The sequence below is a fragment of the Oryza glaberrima genome, chromosome 8 (assembly GCF_000147395.1).
Source record: "Oryza glaberrima chromosome 8, OglaRS2, whole genome shotgun sequence".
NCBI classification, from domain to species: Eukaryota; Viridiplantae; Streptophyta; class Magnoliopsida; order Poales; family Poaceae; genus Oryza; species Oryza glaberrima.
Window position 1 is genome coordinate 18,106,819 of NC_068333.1, and position 13,794 is coordinate 18,120,612.

A 13,794-nucleotide genomic window follows, 5' to 3' on the forward strand; every position below is an offset into this window, starting at 1 on the left:
TTATAGCTTATAGTAATCTGAGTCAATAATCTAGATTATAATAATCCCAAGCTGAAAGAAATAGGGCCTAAACCAGAATGTCAGATTAGCGAACGATTAACTAAATATTAGCTTAAAAACTCATAACATAAATTAATATGATTTTTAATGAAACTTTTATATAGAAATTTTTTTTTGGGAAAAACGATTGAATTCCATTAGCCGATAGGCGAAACCGAATTTTTTTTTTTAACTAGGAGAGCATTGCAGGCGAAACCAAACTTGGCTTTGGTTTTTCCTCCCTCTCGAAGGAAGCATTCCTCGCCACTCTCTCTCCATATGCTGCCCGCCACCGCCACCGCCTCCGCCGCGCCGCCGCCGCCGCCGCCGTTGCCGGCGTCCCCCGGCGGCGAGCCGCACGCCGCCCTGCTCCTGTCCCTGGCCTACCTGCCGCTGCGCGAGCTGCTGTCCTGCGCGGGCGCGTGCCGCCGCCTCCGCGACGCCGTCGCGGGGGACCCGCTCCTGTGGCGGCGCGTCGCGGTGGCGGCGCCGCCGCTCGCCCGCCGGCTCACCGACGAGGCGCTCCTCGCGCTGACGGGGAGGGCGGGGGGGACGCTCCGGTCCCTCCGCCTCCTCGGGTGCACCCGCGTCTCCGACGCCGGCCTGCTCCGCGTCGTCGAGCGAAACCCTGGCATCACCGAGGTATATAGTGGGAGGGTTTTCCCCCACACCGCATGTTCGCTTCATTTTGGTTTGTGAGAAAAGTTTGGATTAGGGAAAGATCTATAGATGCTTTGGGTAGTTGGGTGTTGCTCGCCTAATGTTTGCTGTAATGCCTACGCACCGTGGCTGCTTTAGCTTTCAGCAGTTTGGCTCATGTTACCGAAATCGAAAGAGGGGGGAAAATGCAATAATGTAATGATAATTGATCAAGTTAATTTGAATTCATTACAATTTAAACATTACATGTTTACAAATACAAATCGATGTTAGTTGATACTTGATACACTGTACTTTATCGTGTTTGGAGCTTGATAGACTTATGTTGGTGTTCATGCCCTCAGTAAATAGCACCCCCCAGAAAGCCAGCGCACTAGCATTTTGGACTTTTAGTTATTTCTGTAGGAAATACTATTTTTACACGTGGACAACTCGACATGGAGCTTGAAGCTTTGTGCTTCGAGAGAGAATGCATGTTATTGTTATTCCAATTCCTGTGATATGGACCTTTTTGAAACAACACTAGTAATCTTATATGGTATCTATGGTGGCAACAAAAGGTAGCGGTTGGTTTCTTGCTTGGAAGAGATAAATTAATTCGTTGAGCACATTACTCAATCAAGTGTGAATTCTAGGATCCTGCTTGCTTGGGTGCCCATTTTGTATCCTGTGATCTGTGTTAAGTGATCCCATTAGATACTAACATTAACATCCACTCTAGTCGACGCTGGATGACCTCTCCTTCGCATTTATTCGTTGTAAATTATAAATATAGGTCAATGTGACATTAATAATATTTTCTGTTCGTACTAAATGTAATAGTAAAAAATAGTCTTAGTGTCTTATAGCCAACCCTTTAGTGAAAGATGTGCTAGAGCAACAATTTTCCATTTTGCTGTTCTTGGACAGTGTGATTTCATTACCCATTAAAATATTATTATTTTTTGGGTGTCCTAGTATTGGTATACAAGTTAGCAAGCGAGTCTTCATAAAGTTACTCCATACTATGGTTTTGGCCACTGCTTCCAACTTTAGGCTTATATATACCACTCAGTGTGCTACATGGTACATACTGTGTAAGTGAAATAAAGGGTTCCGAGATCCTATTTTATGAGCCTTTTTTATCACAGATTCCTGCACTTTGGAATTGGGATAAAGCAGGTGCCAGATGAATAGAAATCGATGCCTAATACACATAAGAAACCATAGATAAATAATACCAGACACAGAACATTCCCATTGAATTGACACCACGAAATAATAAGAATTTCAGTTTGATCCCATGGGTATAACGGTACAAACATCTGATTGAATTATTGCCTAAGGCTTTAAGATGGTAACACTGATCCTACACAATCTTGGGTAACCACCTCACGTATTTTGTACATGGTTGTTTGATGTTCTTGCTGATTAAACTTGATTTTAACAAATTTTTTGTGATCTCAGACATTCTGAATGTTTCATGTATGCACAAGATGCATCTCATTGTGCAGTATGTTTTTGGAATTCACACAAAACAGTTAAACTAGTGCGGGAAACTGGAAAAGTTATTGGGTTCCAAGGCTCCGAGCAGGGAAAAGTTCTTGATTTAGGACTCTTTGTTAAAAGATGGAATAAATGGCACACCATGCTGGGTTTCTCTTACTCACTTTCTCTGGGGTTGAGATTTCTCTATACGTCTTGGGTTGTTTCACTAACCTTGCTAACTGCAATAGCTACTGGGATTAGGGAGTCAACAGTATCTATTGTAATTTTGAATTTAATACATCAAATCTGCAGTGGATTGATTGTATCCTTGAGAGATTTTTCCTTGGATATACAACCATGTACACCACATAATACTGGAAAAGAATGTTTATCTTGTCAAGAAAAATATGGAACAATTAGGGCACTGCAGTATTTGTGAATAATAATGTATAGGTCTTCAACTTTGAGGTTGCCGTATTATTTCCCTTAGCCACCTGTTTGGGGATAATATGAGATACATTTGCCTTGGACTTTGGATGTACCAAACCTTATATGGTAAAATGTGGTGCAGTTGGTCAATACTCAATACTTACTGCTCCCTCCGTTCTAGAATATAAGGATTTTTAGGGTTGGACACGGGTATTAAAAAAGTAGGTAGAATTAAATAGAAGAAGGTTGTGATTGGTTGAGAAGTGGAGGTAGGTGAGAAAATTGAATGGTGGAGGATTGTGATTGGTTGAGAAGAGAATGTTGGTGAAGAAGTTGTTATATTTTGGGACGGAGGGAGTACTCTCTAATCTACATCACCCTTTGTTCTTTAATCAATGAAAGATTCTCAGTATGGAGTCTAGTACGCTACTGAAGGACACCATGATCTCAACTAGGGCTAAAATTTACAAGGTTAGTTAGAAGATTGCCATGACTAACTTCCCATAGGCTTTCTAACTTTTGAAGTGAGCAACATTAGACATCTCACACACATGAAGTTCATTTTTCTCTTGTTTTTTTTAAAATTCAATCTAGGAACTGATAACTGTCATATGACAATTTGTGATAAGTACTGTAAAAGCACCAAAAGTTCCATTTTAAAAAATAATTATTGCTATCAACTAGCTGGGAGCAAGTTATCTAGTTCCATTCCAAAATCATGATTGTTGACCACAATTTTTTATGGAGCAATAGTGAGTTTGTTAAATTGCCACTTTCAGTTACCAGAATGACTTTGGAGGTTCTAGTTCTAAGAAAACATGGGAAATAATTGCATGAGCTGATTTGTTGTATGAAGTTTGAACTTGCTTTACCTATATATAGCACTGTTGACTTAACGATGCTATTGCACTTAGTTTTTATCCATAGTAGATGCTGGCCAGAAGTTACAGTCTTCTATTGCGTAAATCTGTTTACTACTGCAAAATGCTAATATATATGTTCAATTTTGATGCTTTGTTATTTCTGGAAGATGAAATCAATATCATATGCTCATGAAAAGTACATATTCACTTCACGTCGTACCACTTACTTCTATGCAATAGCTTTAGTGACCTTTGGGTGCATCTTATCTAACTTATTCTTTAACTTGCAGCTCTATATGCCCAGATGTACAGGCTTGACTGCTGAAGGTGTGGTGAAGATTGTCCAGGTTCTTTATGAATGCATGGGGAATCTAAACCGCATTCGACTCCATGGTATTTGCAGGATGACTAAGCATCATCTTGATGCTATCAGTTCTGCCATGTACAAGGGTAACCAACAAGAAGATGATCAATCACTTTTCTATAGCCACAGAGTCCATGAAGTGCTCAACACCAACGATGAACGCCGTATTGATGTTGATGTGTGCCCTATGTGCACAAATGTGAGGCTGGTGTTTGATTGTACAAGGGATGGCTGTAGGTTTGTACCTTCTGATCTTTTGAACTCTTATTTGCTCTTTGCTTCGAAAATTTCCCTTCAAATTTGTTGAAAGTTTGCCACTGTTTTTCTTATTTGCTTATTGACAACTCATCTTTGCTATATGGTCACAATATTCAGTGCCTTTAGATATTTGATAGTGTTGTCTCCTGTGGTTGTGGAATAGCTGACATAGGGATCTCATCTTTCCTGGAAAGCTTTTAAGTGATGGTCCAGAAACTCATTTATTCTCTCCCCTATGGGCTACAGGAAAGCAACTGCACAATTAATTTTTATTTGGTTGCTCTCGTCTTTGGAACAACTGGTTCAATATGTTGAATATTCTTCAGTATTTTTTCAGGTCTATTGACTTTGACCTGAACTTTGTTCGCATTTCTACAAAATAAGGTTTGATCTATTTTGATGATTTGTTTATATTTCAGGAGAAAGGATAGTCGGGCTCAATGTCGAGGCTGCTTCTTCTGTGTTGCCCGATGCGAAACATGCGGTGGGTGCATCGACTTGGAGGAGCTCAGCGAGACTGAACTTGCATGCTCGGACTTCCTGTGCATGGAGTGCTGGCTTCCGCTCCCGAAATGTAGCACTTGCAATCGGCCCTACTGCAAGAGGCATGAAAATCTGAAGGTAGATTTATCACCATCGCCACAGTTTACTTGTCATCGTTGCGTGGAATTTTCTAGTAACTCACTCGAGAACCTGGAAGAAAGTTCTTAGAGGTGAGTTCCTGCCCCTCTACAGGAAATACAAGTTGTTGAGTATACTTGGGTATGAAACTACTGTCTGTGTACCAGTACTTGCTGATGACTTTTACTTAAAGCGTCAAATGTACTAGACTAACTAACTGAGTGTACTGGAAATCTAGGATTCTGAATTATTTATTGATCACGTCAAATTTAGCAGGTGCAGACTTCATGGACTTGTGCAACTTGTCTGAAACTCTGAATAACACTGAAACAGTCCATTGCCCTCAAGTCCCATATGCCTATGGAATGTGTTTAACCTTCCAGGCTTCCAGCTCAGAATGTGCTCAGCATGACAGACTGAAGGACACCGTTATTAACCGCCATTTGTCATTTTGGAGCGTGCTGTACTCTGTCTGGCTGCCATTTGCGCCTATAATTTCAGAATTCAGATGATACTCCTGCAAGAAATGCTACTCGACTGGAATACCTTCCATCATCTGTTCATCTTTTACAGGAAGAAGAAACCTGTCCCTGTACTATTTCGAATCCGAGTCTAAATTTGAGTAGTCAATTGAGGGTTTAGATCATGTTTTGCGATAAACTTGTACAATATTGAAATACTCGACAGTTGATAGCACTTTGCTTTCCAAAATTTGTTCCGTAGTCTATATCAGTATTTTGGTCCCTCATTATCTTGGTCGAGAGAGGGTCACTAACAAAATAACCAAAATGTACCTTTTCTAATGCGATTGTTTTTAACTGCACATCCATCTTCTTTTCCGCTTCTTTACCGAATTATTGTCATGAATTGTTTACTCCGTGCTTCTAAAAACAAATTTTCTTTTTTTTAAAAAAGAAACTTTCTTCTACTGCATTGCTTGGACTACTTGTTTTAAAGTTATTAGATAAGTTTATTTCTCAAAATATGTAATTTATTCTTACAACTAAACAGATTACTGTCACGATAATTCGATGAATAATATGTTTCAAATGCTAAAGCAGATCAGCGGCACCTACTGAATGATCCCGTGTCCATCCCTACTTTTTTTTAGACACAATTTCTCCATCTCCCTCGAGGGGAGCAAGCCAGCAAGATCTGAAAAAGGGTTTTAATAAAAGCATAAACAATTACTTCGAGTTCATGCGTCTCCATTTGCTATTTGAGCAACCATTTTCAGGAGGGAATCCAATAGTTGGCACGGTGAAGTCAGAGTCTAGCTTTACCAAATTGAGATATCGCACTCTCGAGCGAGTCCCTCCATTTTAGACCACACCTAATAACATCAAGATCATGAATCCTCCCAGATGTGAACCTGGAATACTGGAAACACGTGTATTTCGTGCACAATGAGCAAAGTTAGTTTTACATCCAGAAACCTGTTTCGCGGCGATCATTTCACAATGATGTTTCGCTGAGATTTTTTTTATATAATGGATAAAAATCCGGTCTCTATATCCACAAGTGTATATACAACCAAACATTTCAGAAAAATATTATTTTACTATAATATTCTATAGCAATAGTCAAGATTCCTTTGGAATATAGGAATTTTACAGGACTTGGGGGTATGTTCCTTTTCTCTTACAGATAATAAATTATCACATTCATGTTTCAAAGCACCTAAATGGTACGTTTTTTTTGGTAAAAAGCTTCCTATTTCTATATATAAGTTTCTTGTAATACATCTTTAGATCAACTTTTAAATTTTGTATAACTAATTTATTCACATGAAACACAAGAATTTTACAAGGGCCTTCTTCTTTTCCTCTTATAGATTACAGGTTATCACAGTCATGCTTTCTAAGCTGTGATTTTTGCAAACGGTTTCTACATATATAAGTTCCTTAGAATACTTTTTAAAATATTTTTTTAACTTTATAATAGTTACTTCATTCGCTTGAACCCTAGAATATTATTTTAGAAAGAAAATCAAATAATCCATCATCTATTTATCCATTTAGAACAACAGAACTAGGCCTAATTAGTTCAGTTCCTATAAAAATACTCTGAAATTTCTACATTCCTCTGAGTGATGAAACAGGTGGCAGCAGCAGATTGGTCCTCCAAAATTTCGACATGTGAAAAAGGAACCTTGCTACTACACCCTTCACCAGTGAGTTCCAAGGCAAGGCATCACTGATCAGTAGTTGTGCTGTTCCCATCTAGTCTCCTGCTTCTTGCCATGAACTCAAGTGAAGGGCACCTCCTTTTTCCCCTACACACAAAATAAATAAATAAATAAATAAATCAGTGCTACTAAATCACAAGCTGGAACTTTTTTTCCTTTTTTTTTTTCGCGTCGGTGACCGTCTTCAGGTACACTATAACTAACCACCAAAATCCATGACATTTACATGAGCACTAACACCCCCCGGAGCACACGCGTCATGGGAGACAGGATTTGCAGAGAGCAACAGCCCAAGAAAAGGGGCATGAGCTTTGTGAAAATTGTGACTCTGGGTGGCACATATGTCACTGCAAAACTTGTTGCATGAACAGGGTCAGAATGTGAGTTGGAGCAGGAGGAGGAAAATGTTGGTTGGGAGAACACAATCTTTGGACCACTAACAGTCTCTCCATCATGTATGGTGATCTGATCATCTCTTCCTTTGTGGAATTGAAGTGGATTCAGAAAGGGGAAAAAAAAGGAAAGAAAAGGAGCTGCCTTGCATGGCATGGCAATGGCACCTGGCCCTCCTCATCTTTCAGGGTTTCACATATCCCAATCAAAGGCTTAATAGCACATCTAATTGTCTAATGATTAAGGATGATGGGAGGCAAAAGTACATCCATGATGATGATAATAATAATAATCTCTGGTTTTTGTATAGTACCATGTTTTTCAGCTTTGAGTGGCGAAATTTGACCTCAGCGCGACACCGAGACGCGGTGTACTGATTGATGGCTTGTTCTAGCTAGCTGGAGTCAGAGGGTGCCCTTTTCTTTTTTTTGAACTGCAGTCAGATGATGCTTTTGATTGTCTGAAAGGATACTTAGTGTTGGTGCCAAACTGCCCAATCAAGATATGCCAGGGAAAAGAAATGATGAAGTGCACTACTTTACCCTAAATTGACTTGGGAATTCAAATTAAGCATGCAGTTCTTCAGTCAACCAATGAAGTGATCATTCATGTTCGAGAAAAAAATTTGTAAAAAATAAGAGTGTTTTTACGATGGTCTCTACCAGCAGTATTCTACGACTAGTACATATCACAATAAAAATTGTCAAAATATAAACGGGTCTTTTTGTTTACTGAAGAAGATGTAGTTGATCATTCCGACCTTGTGTCCTGACCGGCCTGAAGTGAAGTCTTGATGGATACTGTTAAGTTGGTCGATCAGTTAAAATGAAGGTCATCTAGTACAACAAAATAATGGCTTTCATTGCCAATCAATCTATTGCTGGCACTACTACAATTCAGAACACAATTTTACCACTCAAATTACTTTTTACTCACTATTCATTTCATTTAAACCTATAAAAATTTAGTCGAATATCCTCCACCGTCATCGCGTCGCGATCCGCAATCTCTCTGTATGGATAGAAGGAAGAATGTTTTGGATCTTAGCTCACAGACTTTTGTGGGCAATTTCATCCCTGTGATATCATGGGAAGTTTCATATGTTGACAAGGGAGAGTGAGCAGTGTTGACCTCAATGATCATTCAACATTTCCTGCCTGCTGGAAGCCAAAATCTTGTCCAACAAGCCGTACTCCATACTGCGGCTACATATACCTCTGAAATTGCTGATCAAATCTTCAAAAAAAATTGCAAGTTCTACACGCGCTTGCTCGATCCGTCGCGGCCCCATAATTTTTCACCGGAAAAAAAATGGATGAAAATTTTTAACCATGGTAGGACAATAAGGACCCCTTTGCAAGTCATATCTGAAGCTCTAGAACAGATGACTGAACATTTTACATGTTGTCAATTAATTAAGCTGGTCGGCAGCTTAATCGATTGATCTGAGGATAATTAATCTTGTCAATAACTGTTTTCACCTAAAAACAGGTAGTAGAATTCTCAAGATCTCACCTAAAATCCATCCAGGGCAAAAGGTAGACCAGAGGATAATTTTGTCAGAACATGAGATGAAAGTAAAGGGAGAAGAAAAGAAAGCATGGAAGCTTTGTAGTGCAGCACTTGCAATTGCAAAGCAAGCAAAAGGGACCCAAGAGCAGAAGCTCATGCTTCATGGTGGCACGTAGGCCACCCTCACAGCCTTCACTGCCGACGCCCGGCCCGGGCCCACCGCGCAGCCTCACCGGCCTCGGACACGTGTACATAGAGCTAGTAAGCAAAATAAAAAATAAAAAATAAAAAAATAAAGAGAGATAGAAGCTTGAACTACACATCAGTACATCACACACAGAGAGACCCTTGGTGATTACTACACATCAGTAGTTAGCTACTGGCTGGTTTGTTTTGTCTCCTCTTCTTGCCTCCCCCTTATAAAGGAAGGTGAGCATTGCATCTTGCTCCTTAGTACTCCTCCTGCATCATCATCCCAATCCTCAATTCAGAATTCAGAACTGCCATTTGCTACCTTACATACCATACCATACCTAGCTGAATTGCTCTCAGTTAATCTCTTGATCAGATCGATCACCCTGCAGCTTCTTGTTGTTTCTAGCATTTCTGGTGAAGAAACCAAATCTTCAGCAGCTTAAGGTAGGAGATCATCAATGGGGAGGCAGCCGTGCTGCGACAAGGTGGGGCTGAAGAAGGGGCCATGGACGGCGGAGGAGGACCAGAAGCTCATCACCTTCCTCCTCACCAACGGCCAGTGCTGCTGGCGCGCCGTCCCCAAGCTTGCCGGTGTGTCGATCGAGATCCTCGTGTCGCAGTACTACTTTATGTGTGTTTTGGCTATGTGCATCCTACGGTCGAGGCCGAAAGTTTATATACTTTCATTGTCTGAAAATGGGTATGTTTGTGATAAAATTATAGGGCTTCTCCGGTGCGGGAAGAGCTGCAGGCTACGGTGGACGAACTACCTCCGGCCGGATCTCAAGAGGGGGCTGCTCTCCGACGCCGAGGAGAAGATCGTCGTCGACCTACATGCCCAATTGGGCAATAGGTACGATAACATTGTCCTCGACACGTTGGGACAACATGCCTGAACGTATGATAAATTAGTTTTTTAATGTATATATAACCATTTTTATATACAAAAAATGTTAGGTGGTCTAAGATTGCGTCTCATTTGCCTGGGAGGACGGACAACGAGATCAAGAACCACTGGAACACTCACATCAAGAAGAAGCTCAAGAAAATGGGGATCGATCCCCTCACCCACAGGCCCCTCCAGCCGCCGCCGTCGCCGTCGCCGGAGAAGAAGCACGCAGAGAGAAAGAACACGGCGGCGGCGGCGGCGGTGGCCGAGCAGCATCAGCACGACGAACTCTGGGAGGAGGAGTCCCCGGGATTCTGCACCGACGAGGTGCCGATGATCCACCCGGACGAGATCATGGTGCCATTGCGCGACCACCCGCCGCCGGTTTGCACGGCCGCCGGTGCCTCGACGCCGACGACATCGTCGTCGTCGTCGTCCTCGTCGGCGGCCTCCTCGACGACGAGCTGCGACGAGGTCGACGCCGCGGCGCTGCTCCCGGTCCTGGAGTGGCCCGACGACGCCATGTGCCTGATGGAGCTCGACGAGCTGATCGCCGCGGCGGCGCCGCCGTCCCTGCTGTGGGACGACGACTACCGCCTCCCGCTGCCGCCGCCGCCGCCATCGCCGCCGGCGATGTACGAGGAGCTAGACGCCTTTCAGTGCTACGACCAGCAGAGGAGCGCGTTTGAGCAGGAGGCAGCAGCTTCAGCGTGGAACAAGCTTGAGCTCTTCTAATCAATCAAAATTAACCTCTGTAAATTATGTTTACAGTGTTTATTATAATCAATAATTACCGAACTAAAACAGAACAGTGTTGTTTCATTGTTCTAGTATTGCCTCTCTGGTTAATTGTTCCATTGGAATTGCATTAGTGTAGTGATGTGAAATGATCAATGTTCTCAGTTATATATTGCAGAATTCGATCAGTTTATGTCAAAAAAAAATCAATCACTTACTAGGCAACTTCAGTTTTTCTTTTTTTTTTAAAAAAAAATCAGATCGATGAAAATTGTCCCTGCATGTGTGGGGTAGTAATAATCCATGATACTATAATTTCATATCTAAATATGACCCTGTTTAGGGAAGCTTCTGCACCTTCTCCCAGAATCAGAAACTCCTCTAAACAGTCTAGTTTTTAGTCCAAATTCTGAGAAGCTGTAGTTGTAGAATCCAGGAAATGAACTACAAGTCAGAAGCTGGAAAACCCAGCTTTTCCATATTCTTGGAAGTTGCTACCAACCAGCTGCTTCTCAGAATTTTAAGTTCCCCAAACAGGCTCTATGTTCCTGTGGCTGATCTTTGTACTTTCTATAAAAAAATAGAAAATTCAGCAAAGAGCCAATTTTTTTCTTAGAAAATAGGATATAAACCCGACCTCTACATCCAACCAGATGGACACAACCGAGCATAAAGAGCCCAATGAGAGTTATGGATTTACAGGAAAAAAAAATGTTGTTCGTTTTGCTCTTTTTTTTAAGAGTAATTCTACGGTCCTTGAGGAGGTACCATGACTCCATGAGGTACCTCATAGTATCTAGGTATCAAATTTATAATAGAAAAAATGATACCTCATAGTATCTTTTCAAGGACTGTAAAATTGCTCTTTTTTTTATGTCATGTGCACTTGCACGCGTGCATGCAGATGCCGTAATGCTAAAGGAAAATAAATTCAGGAGAGAAATTAAAGAATGAGACCTACATATGAACAATTGAGAGGAGAGAGATAGATGCTGATGGTTGTAGCTAGATTGTAAGAAGATCCTACTAGCTACCAAACTCTCCTTGAGTGCAGTGTGCTTTGTACTTCACTTCATTCATATCCCAGGTGCAAAAGGACAATAATCAAGTCGCTGGATCTAAAGTACTCCCATGGGATAAAGTTGTGTGTTATGTGAGTTAAACATAATTTTGTACTTTACTATATTCTAAATCTTATTTATTTAGACGTGTGCTATAAATGTACTCCCTCCATATAAAAAAACAACCTAAAATAATATGAGATATAATCTAGTATAACGAACAGATCCATGTTCATATTTGTTGTACTAGATTATGTCATATCTTATATTAGGTTGAGTTATTAGCGGTTTAAAAGTTAATACTAAGAAAAAACTAAGGGATAAAAATAACTCGATCGAATGTTAACTCTAAATTTAGATTTTAATTTTGAATTCCATTGCGGCTAATAAGATAATAAGTAAACAATTGGAAGCGCAAGTAGATTCAAACTTTCTCTCCCATGATTTTACAAATTTCACTAAGGTTATTGTGATTTCAATAGATTTTGAACACGACTTATCACTAGTGATCTTCCTATAAGATAAATTTTAGTGTTCCTGACGGTTAGAGCATATATGATAGTTGTAGAAATATTAGGATAAGATTAATTTGTTTAGAACCATTTCTTATTGCTAATCCTTTCATATCTCTACTCATATAATATTTATACATATATCATCCCCGAGAGGCTGAGACCCAATACAATCATTCAGTTACATACTATATTTCTCTTCCTATATATTTATCATTGCTTCTTCGATCGACTACGGATATATATACCCATAGTGGAAGAAACAGTGATGAATATAGGGAGAATAGCTACTTTAGTCCCTAAAATTTCTCTGTAGGATCAGTTTAGTCCATAATCTTTTAAATGGTCTAAAGAAATCCTTAACCTTTGTTATAAGGCCTAGAATAGTCTTTGGGTCTACCAAAATCATCATATGAATATGCCATGTCATCATTCATGCAAAATCAATAATGAATTGTCCAATTTATCCTTACGTATATCATAGAAAAATAAATATGAGGGTGAATTAGATATAACCATAGGAAAAAAATACTTCTTTTTTTTTCACCCTTTTGAGGTATGTTTTTGCTCTTACAAATACCATATATTTTTTAACTTTTTTCTTTTGTTTTTTACTTTCCTGTGCGTAAGGGTAAATTAGACAAATCATATAGATTTTGCATAGGAAGGTGACATGGCATGTCCATGTGGCGATTTTGGTGGGACCAAGGACTATATTAGCCCACATGACAAATTTAAAGGACTTATTTGGATAATATGAAAGATTAAGGACTAAAATGACCAAGGAGCAAAACTTCAAGGACCATATTAGCTATATTCTCCCATGAATATATATGTATCCAGCGTGCATGTAACAGCACAGTGGAATACATATCCAACGCGAAAGAAGGAAAGCAGAAATAGTTTCTCTAGAAAAAAACATAAATAATATAATACTAAGATCATCCATGACGCATGATGATCATCCTTAGCCGGACACACGCTCACGGCTCACATCAGCTTCTTTCTACGTACAATGGGAGAGAACGAAAGTCGCATCCATATGCAAACCAGCTAGTATCTCTTTGCTCAAATCCAAAATTTGCATGATTGGCGCATACAAATTCAACTGCTCTTCTTATTTTTTATTAATTAATTAGCTTGAATGCGGCTTGTCAATCCTCGTCATTTCACTTAATAACATTATTAACCGAGAGGTTCTGTATACTCGCTCGATATAAAAATATAATAACTTCTAACACTTAAAAATTAATGTCTTAAAAGTCGATTTCTTCACTACCTTCCACGTCTCAATCTATCACAATAATTATTTTTTAATCATAGATATGTCCACTTCCCAAAAAAAAGATTATAGATATGACCACTACCTAGTGACTAGTTGGTTAATTAGGTTATGAAAATTTACATATATATGTTTGTTTGAGCTACATATAACCAATTTTAAATTTTGAATTTAATTTTTAAGACTAGCATAGGGATTCTTAAGGCGTTTTAATCATTCAGCTCTGACTTCCATACCACTTATATAAGTAAAAGTACAAAAATCAACATTAAAATTATTTTCCGTTACATCAGTCGTCGCGGGTCTTTTAACTTATAAACCAT

At 39.8% G+C, this 13,794-nt stretch overlaps 2 protein-coding genes across 6 annotated transcripts; both read left to right on the forward strand.

The window, feature by feature from the left end:
• The first annotated feature begins 260 nt into the window (after window positions 1–260).
• On the forward strand, window positions 261–5,526 carry LOC127781154 (F-box protein SKIP28-like). 4 transcript variants are annotated; one of them, XM_052308067.1, is made up of 4 exons: window positions 261–681; window positions 3,749–4,059; window positions 4,500–4,701; window positions 4,975–5,526. In XM_052308067.1, exons 1-4 carry the CDS (start codon window positions 319–321, stop codon window positions 5,017–5,019), a joined length of 921 nt encoding a protein of 306 aa, XP_052164027.1. In that variant the 5' UTR covers window positions 261–318; the 3' UTR covers window positions 5,020–5,526. The 4 variants fall into 4 exon arrangements, with proteins under 4 accessions (XP_052164027.1, XP_052164028.1, XP_052164026.1 ...); XM_052308068.1 differs by having other exon boundaries at window positions 262–681; window positions 4,978–5,526; XM_052308066.1 differs by having other exon boundaries at window positions 263–681; window positions 4,500–4,793.
• A 3,631-nt stretch (window positions 5,527–9,157) lies between these two features.
• LOC127782566 (transcription factor MYB20-like) lies at window positions 9,158–10,712 on the forward strand. Of its 2 annotated transcripts, XM_052309826.1 has the most exons (4): window positions 9,158–9,223; window positions 9,396–9,580; window positions 9,713–9,842; window positions 9,947–10,712. In XM_052309826.1, the coding sequence occupies exons 2-4, from the start codon at window positions 9,448–9,450 to the stop codon at window positions 10,611–10,613; spliced, it is 930 nt and encodes a 309-aa protein (XP_052165786.1). In that variant the 5' UTR covers window positions 9,158–9,223; window positions 9,396–9,447; the 3' UTR covers window positions 10,614–10,712. The 2 variants fall into 2 exon arrangements, with proteins under 2 accessions (XP_052165786.1, XP_052165785.1); XM_052309825.1 differs by lacking the exon at window positions 9,158–9,223 and having other exon boundaries at window positions 9,243–9,580.
• The last annotated feature ends 3,082 nt before the right edge of the window (window positions 10,713–13,794 follow it).

Bases quoted from the DNA above. Each gene is read 5' to 3' on its own strand.
- LOC127782566 (XM_052309826.1), top strand. From the start codon at position 9,448: ATGGGGAGGCAGCCGTGCTGCGACAAGGTGGGGCTGAAGAAGGGGCCA. The intron at 9,581-9,712 runs GTGTGTCGATCG...ATAAAATTATAG, and splicing joins CGCCGTCCCCAAGCTTGCCG to GGCTTCTCCGGTGCGGGAAG. The intron at 9,843-9,946 runs GTACGATAACAT...AAAAAATGTTAG, and splicing joins CATGCCCAATTGGGCAATAG to GTGGTCTAAGATTGCGTCTC.
- LOC127781154 (XM_052308066.1), top strand. From the start codon at position 319: ATGCTGCCCGCCACCGCCACCGCCTCCGCCGCGCCGCCGCCGCCGCCG. The intron at 682-3,748 runs GTATATAGTGGG...TTTAACTTGCAG, and splicing joins GAAACCCTGGCATCACCGAG to CTCTATATGCCCAGATGTAC. The intron at 4,060-4,499 runs GTTTGTACCTTC...TTTATATTTCAG, and splicing joins TGTACAAGGGATGGCTGTAG to GAGAAAGGATAGTCGGGCTC.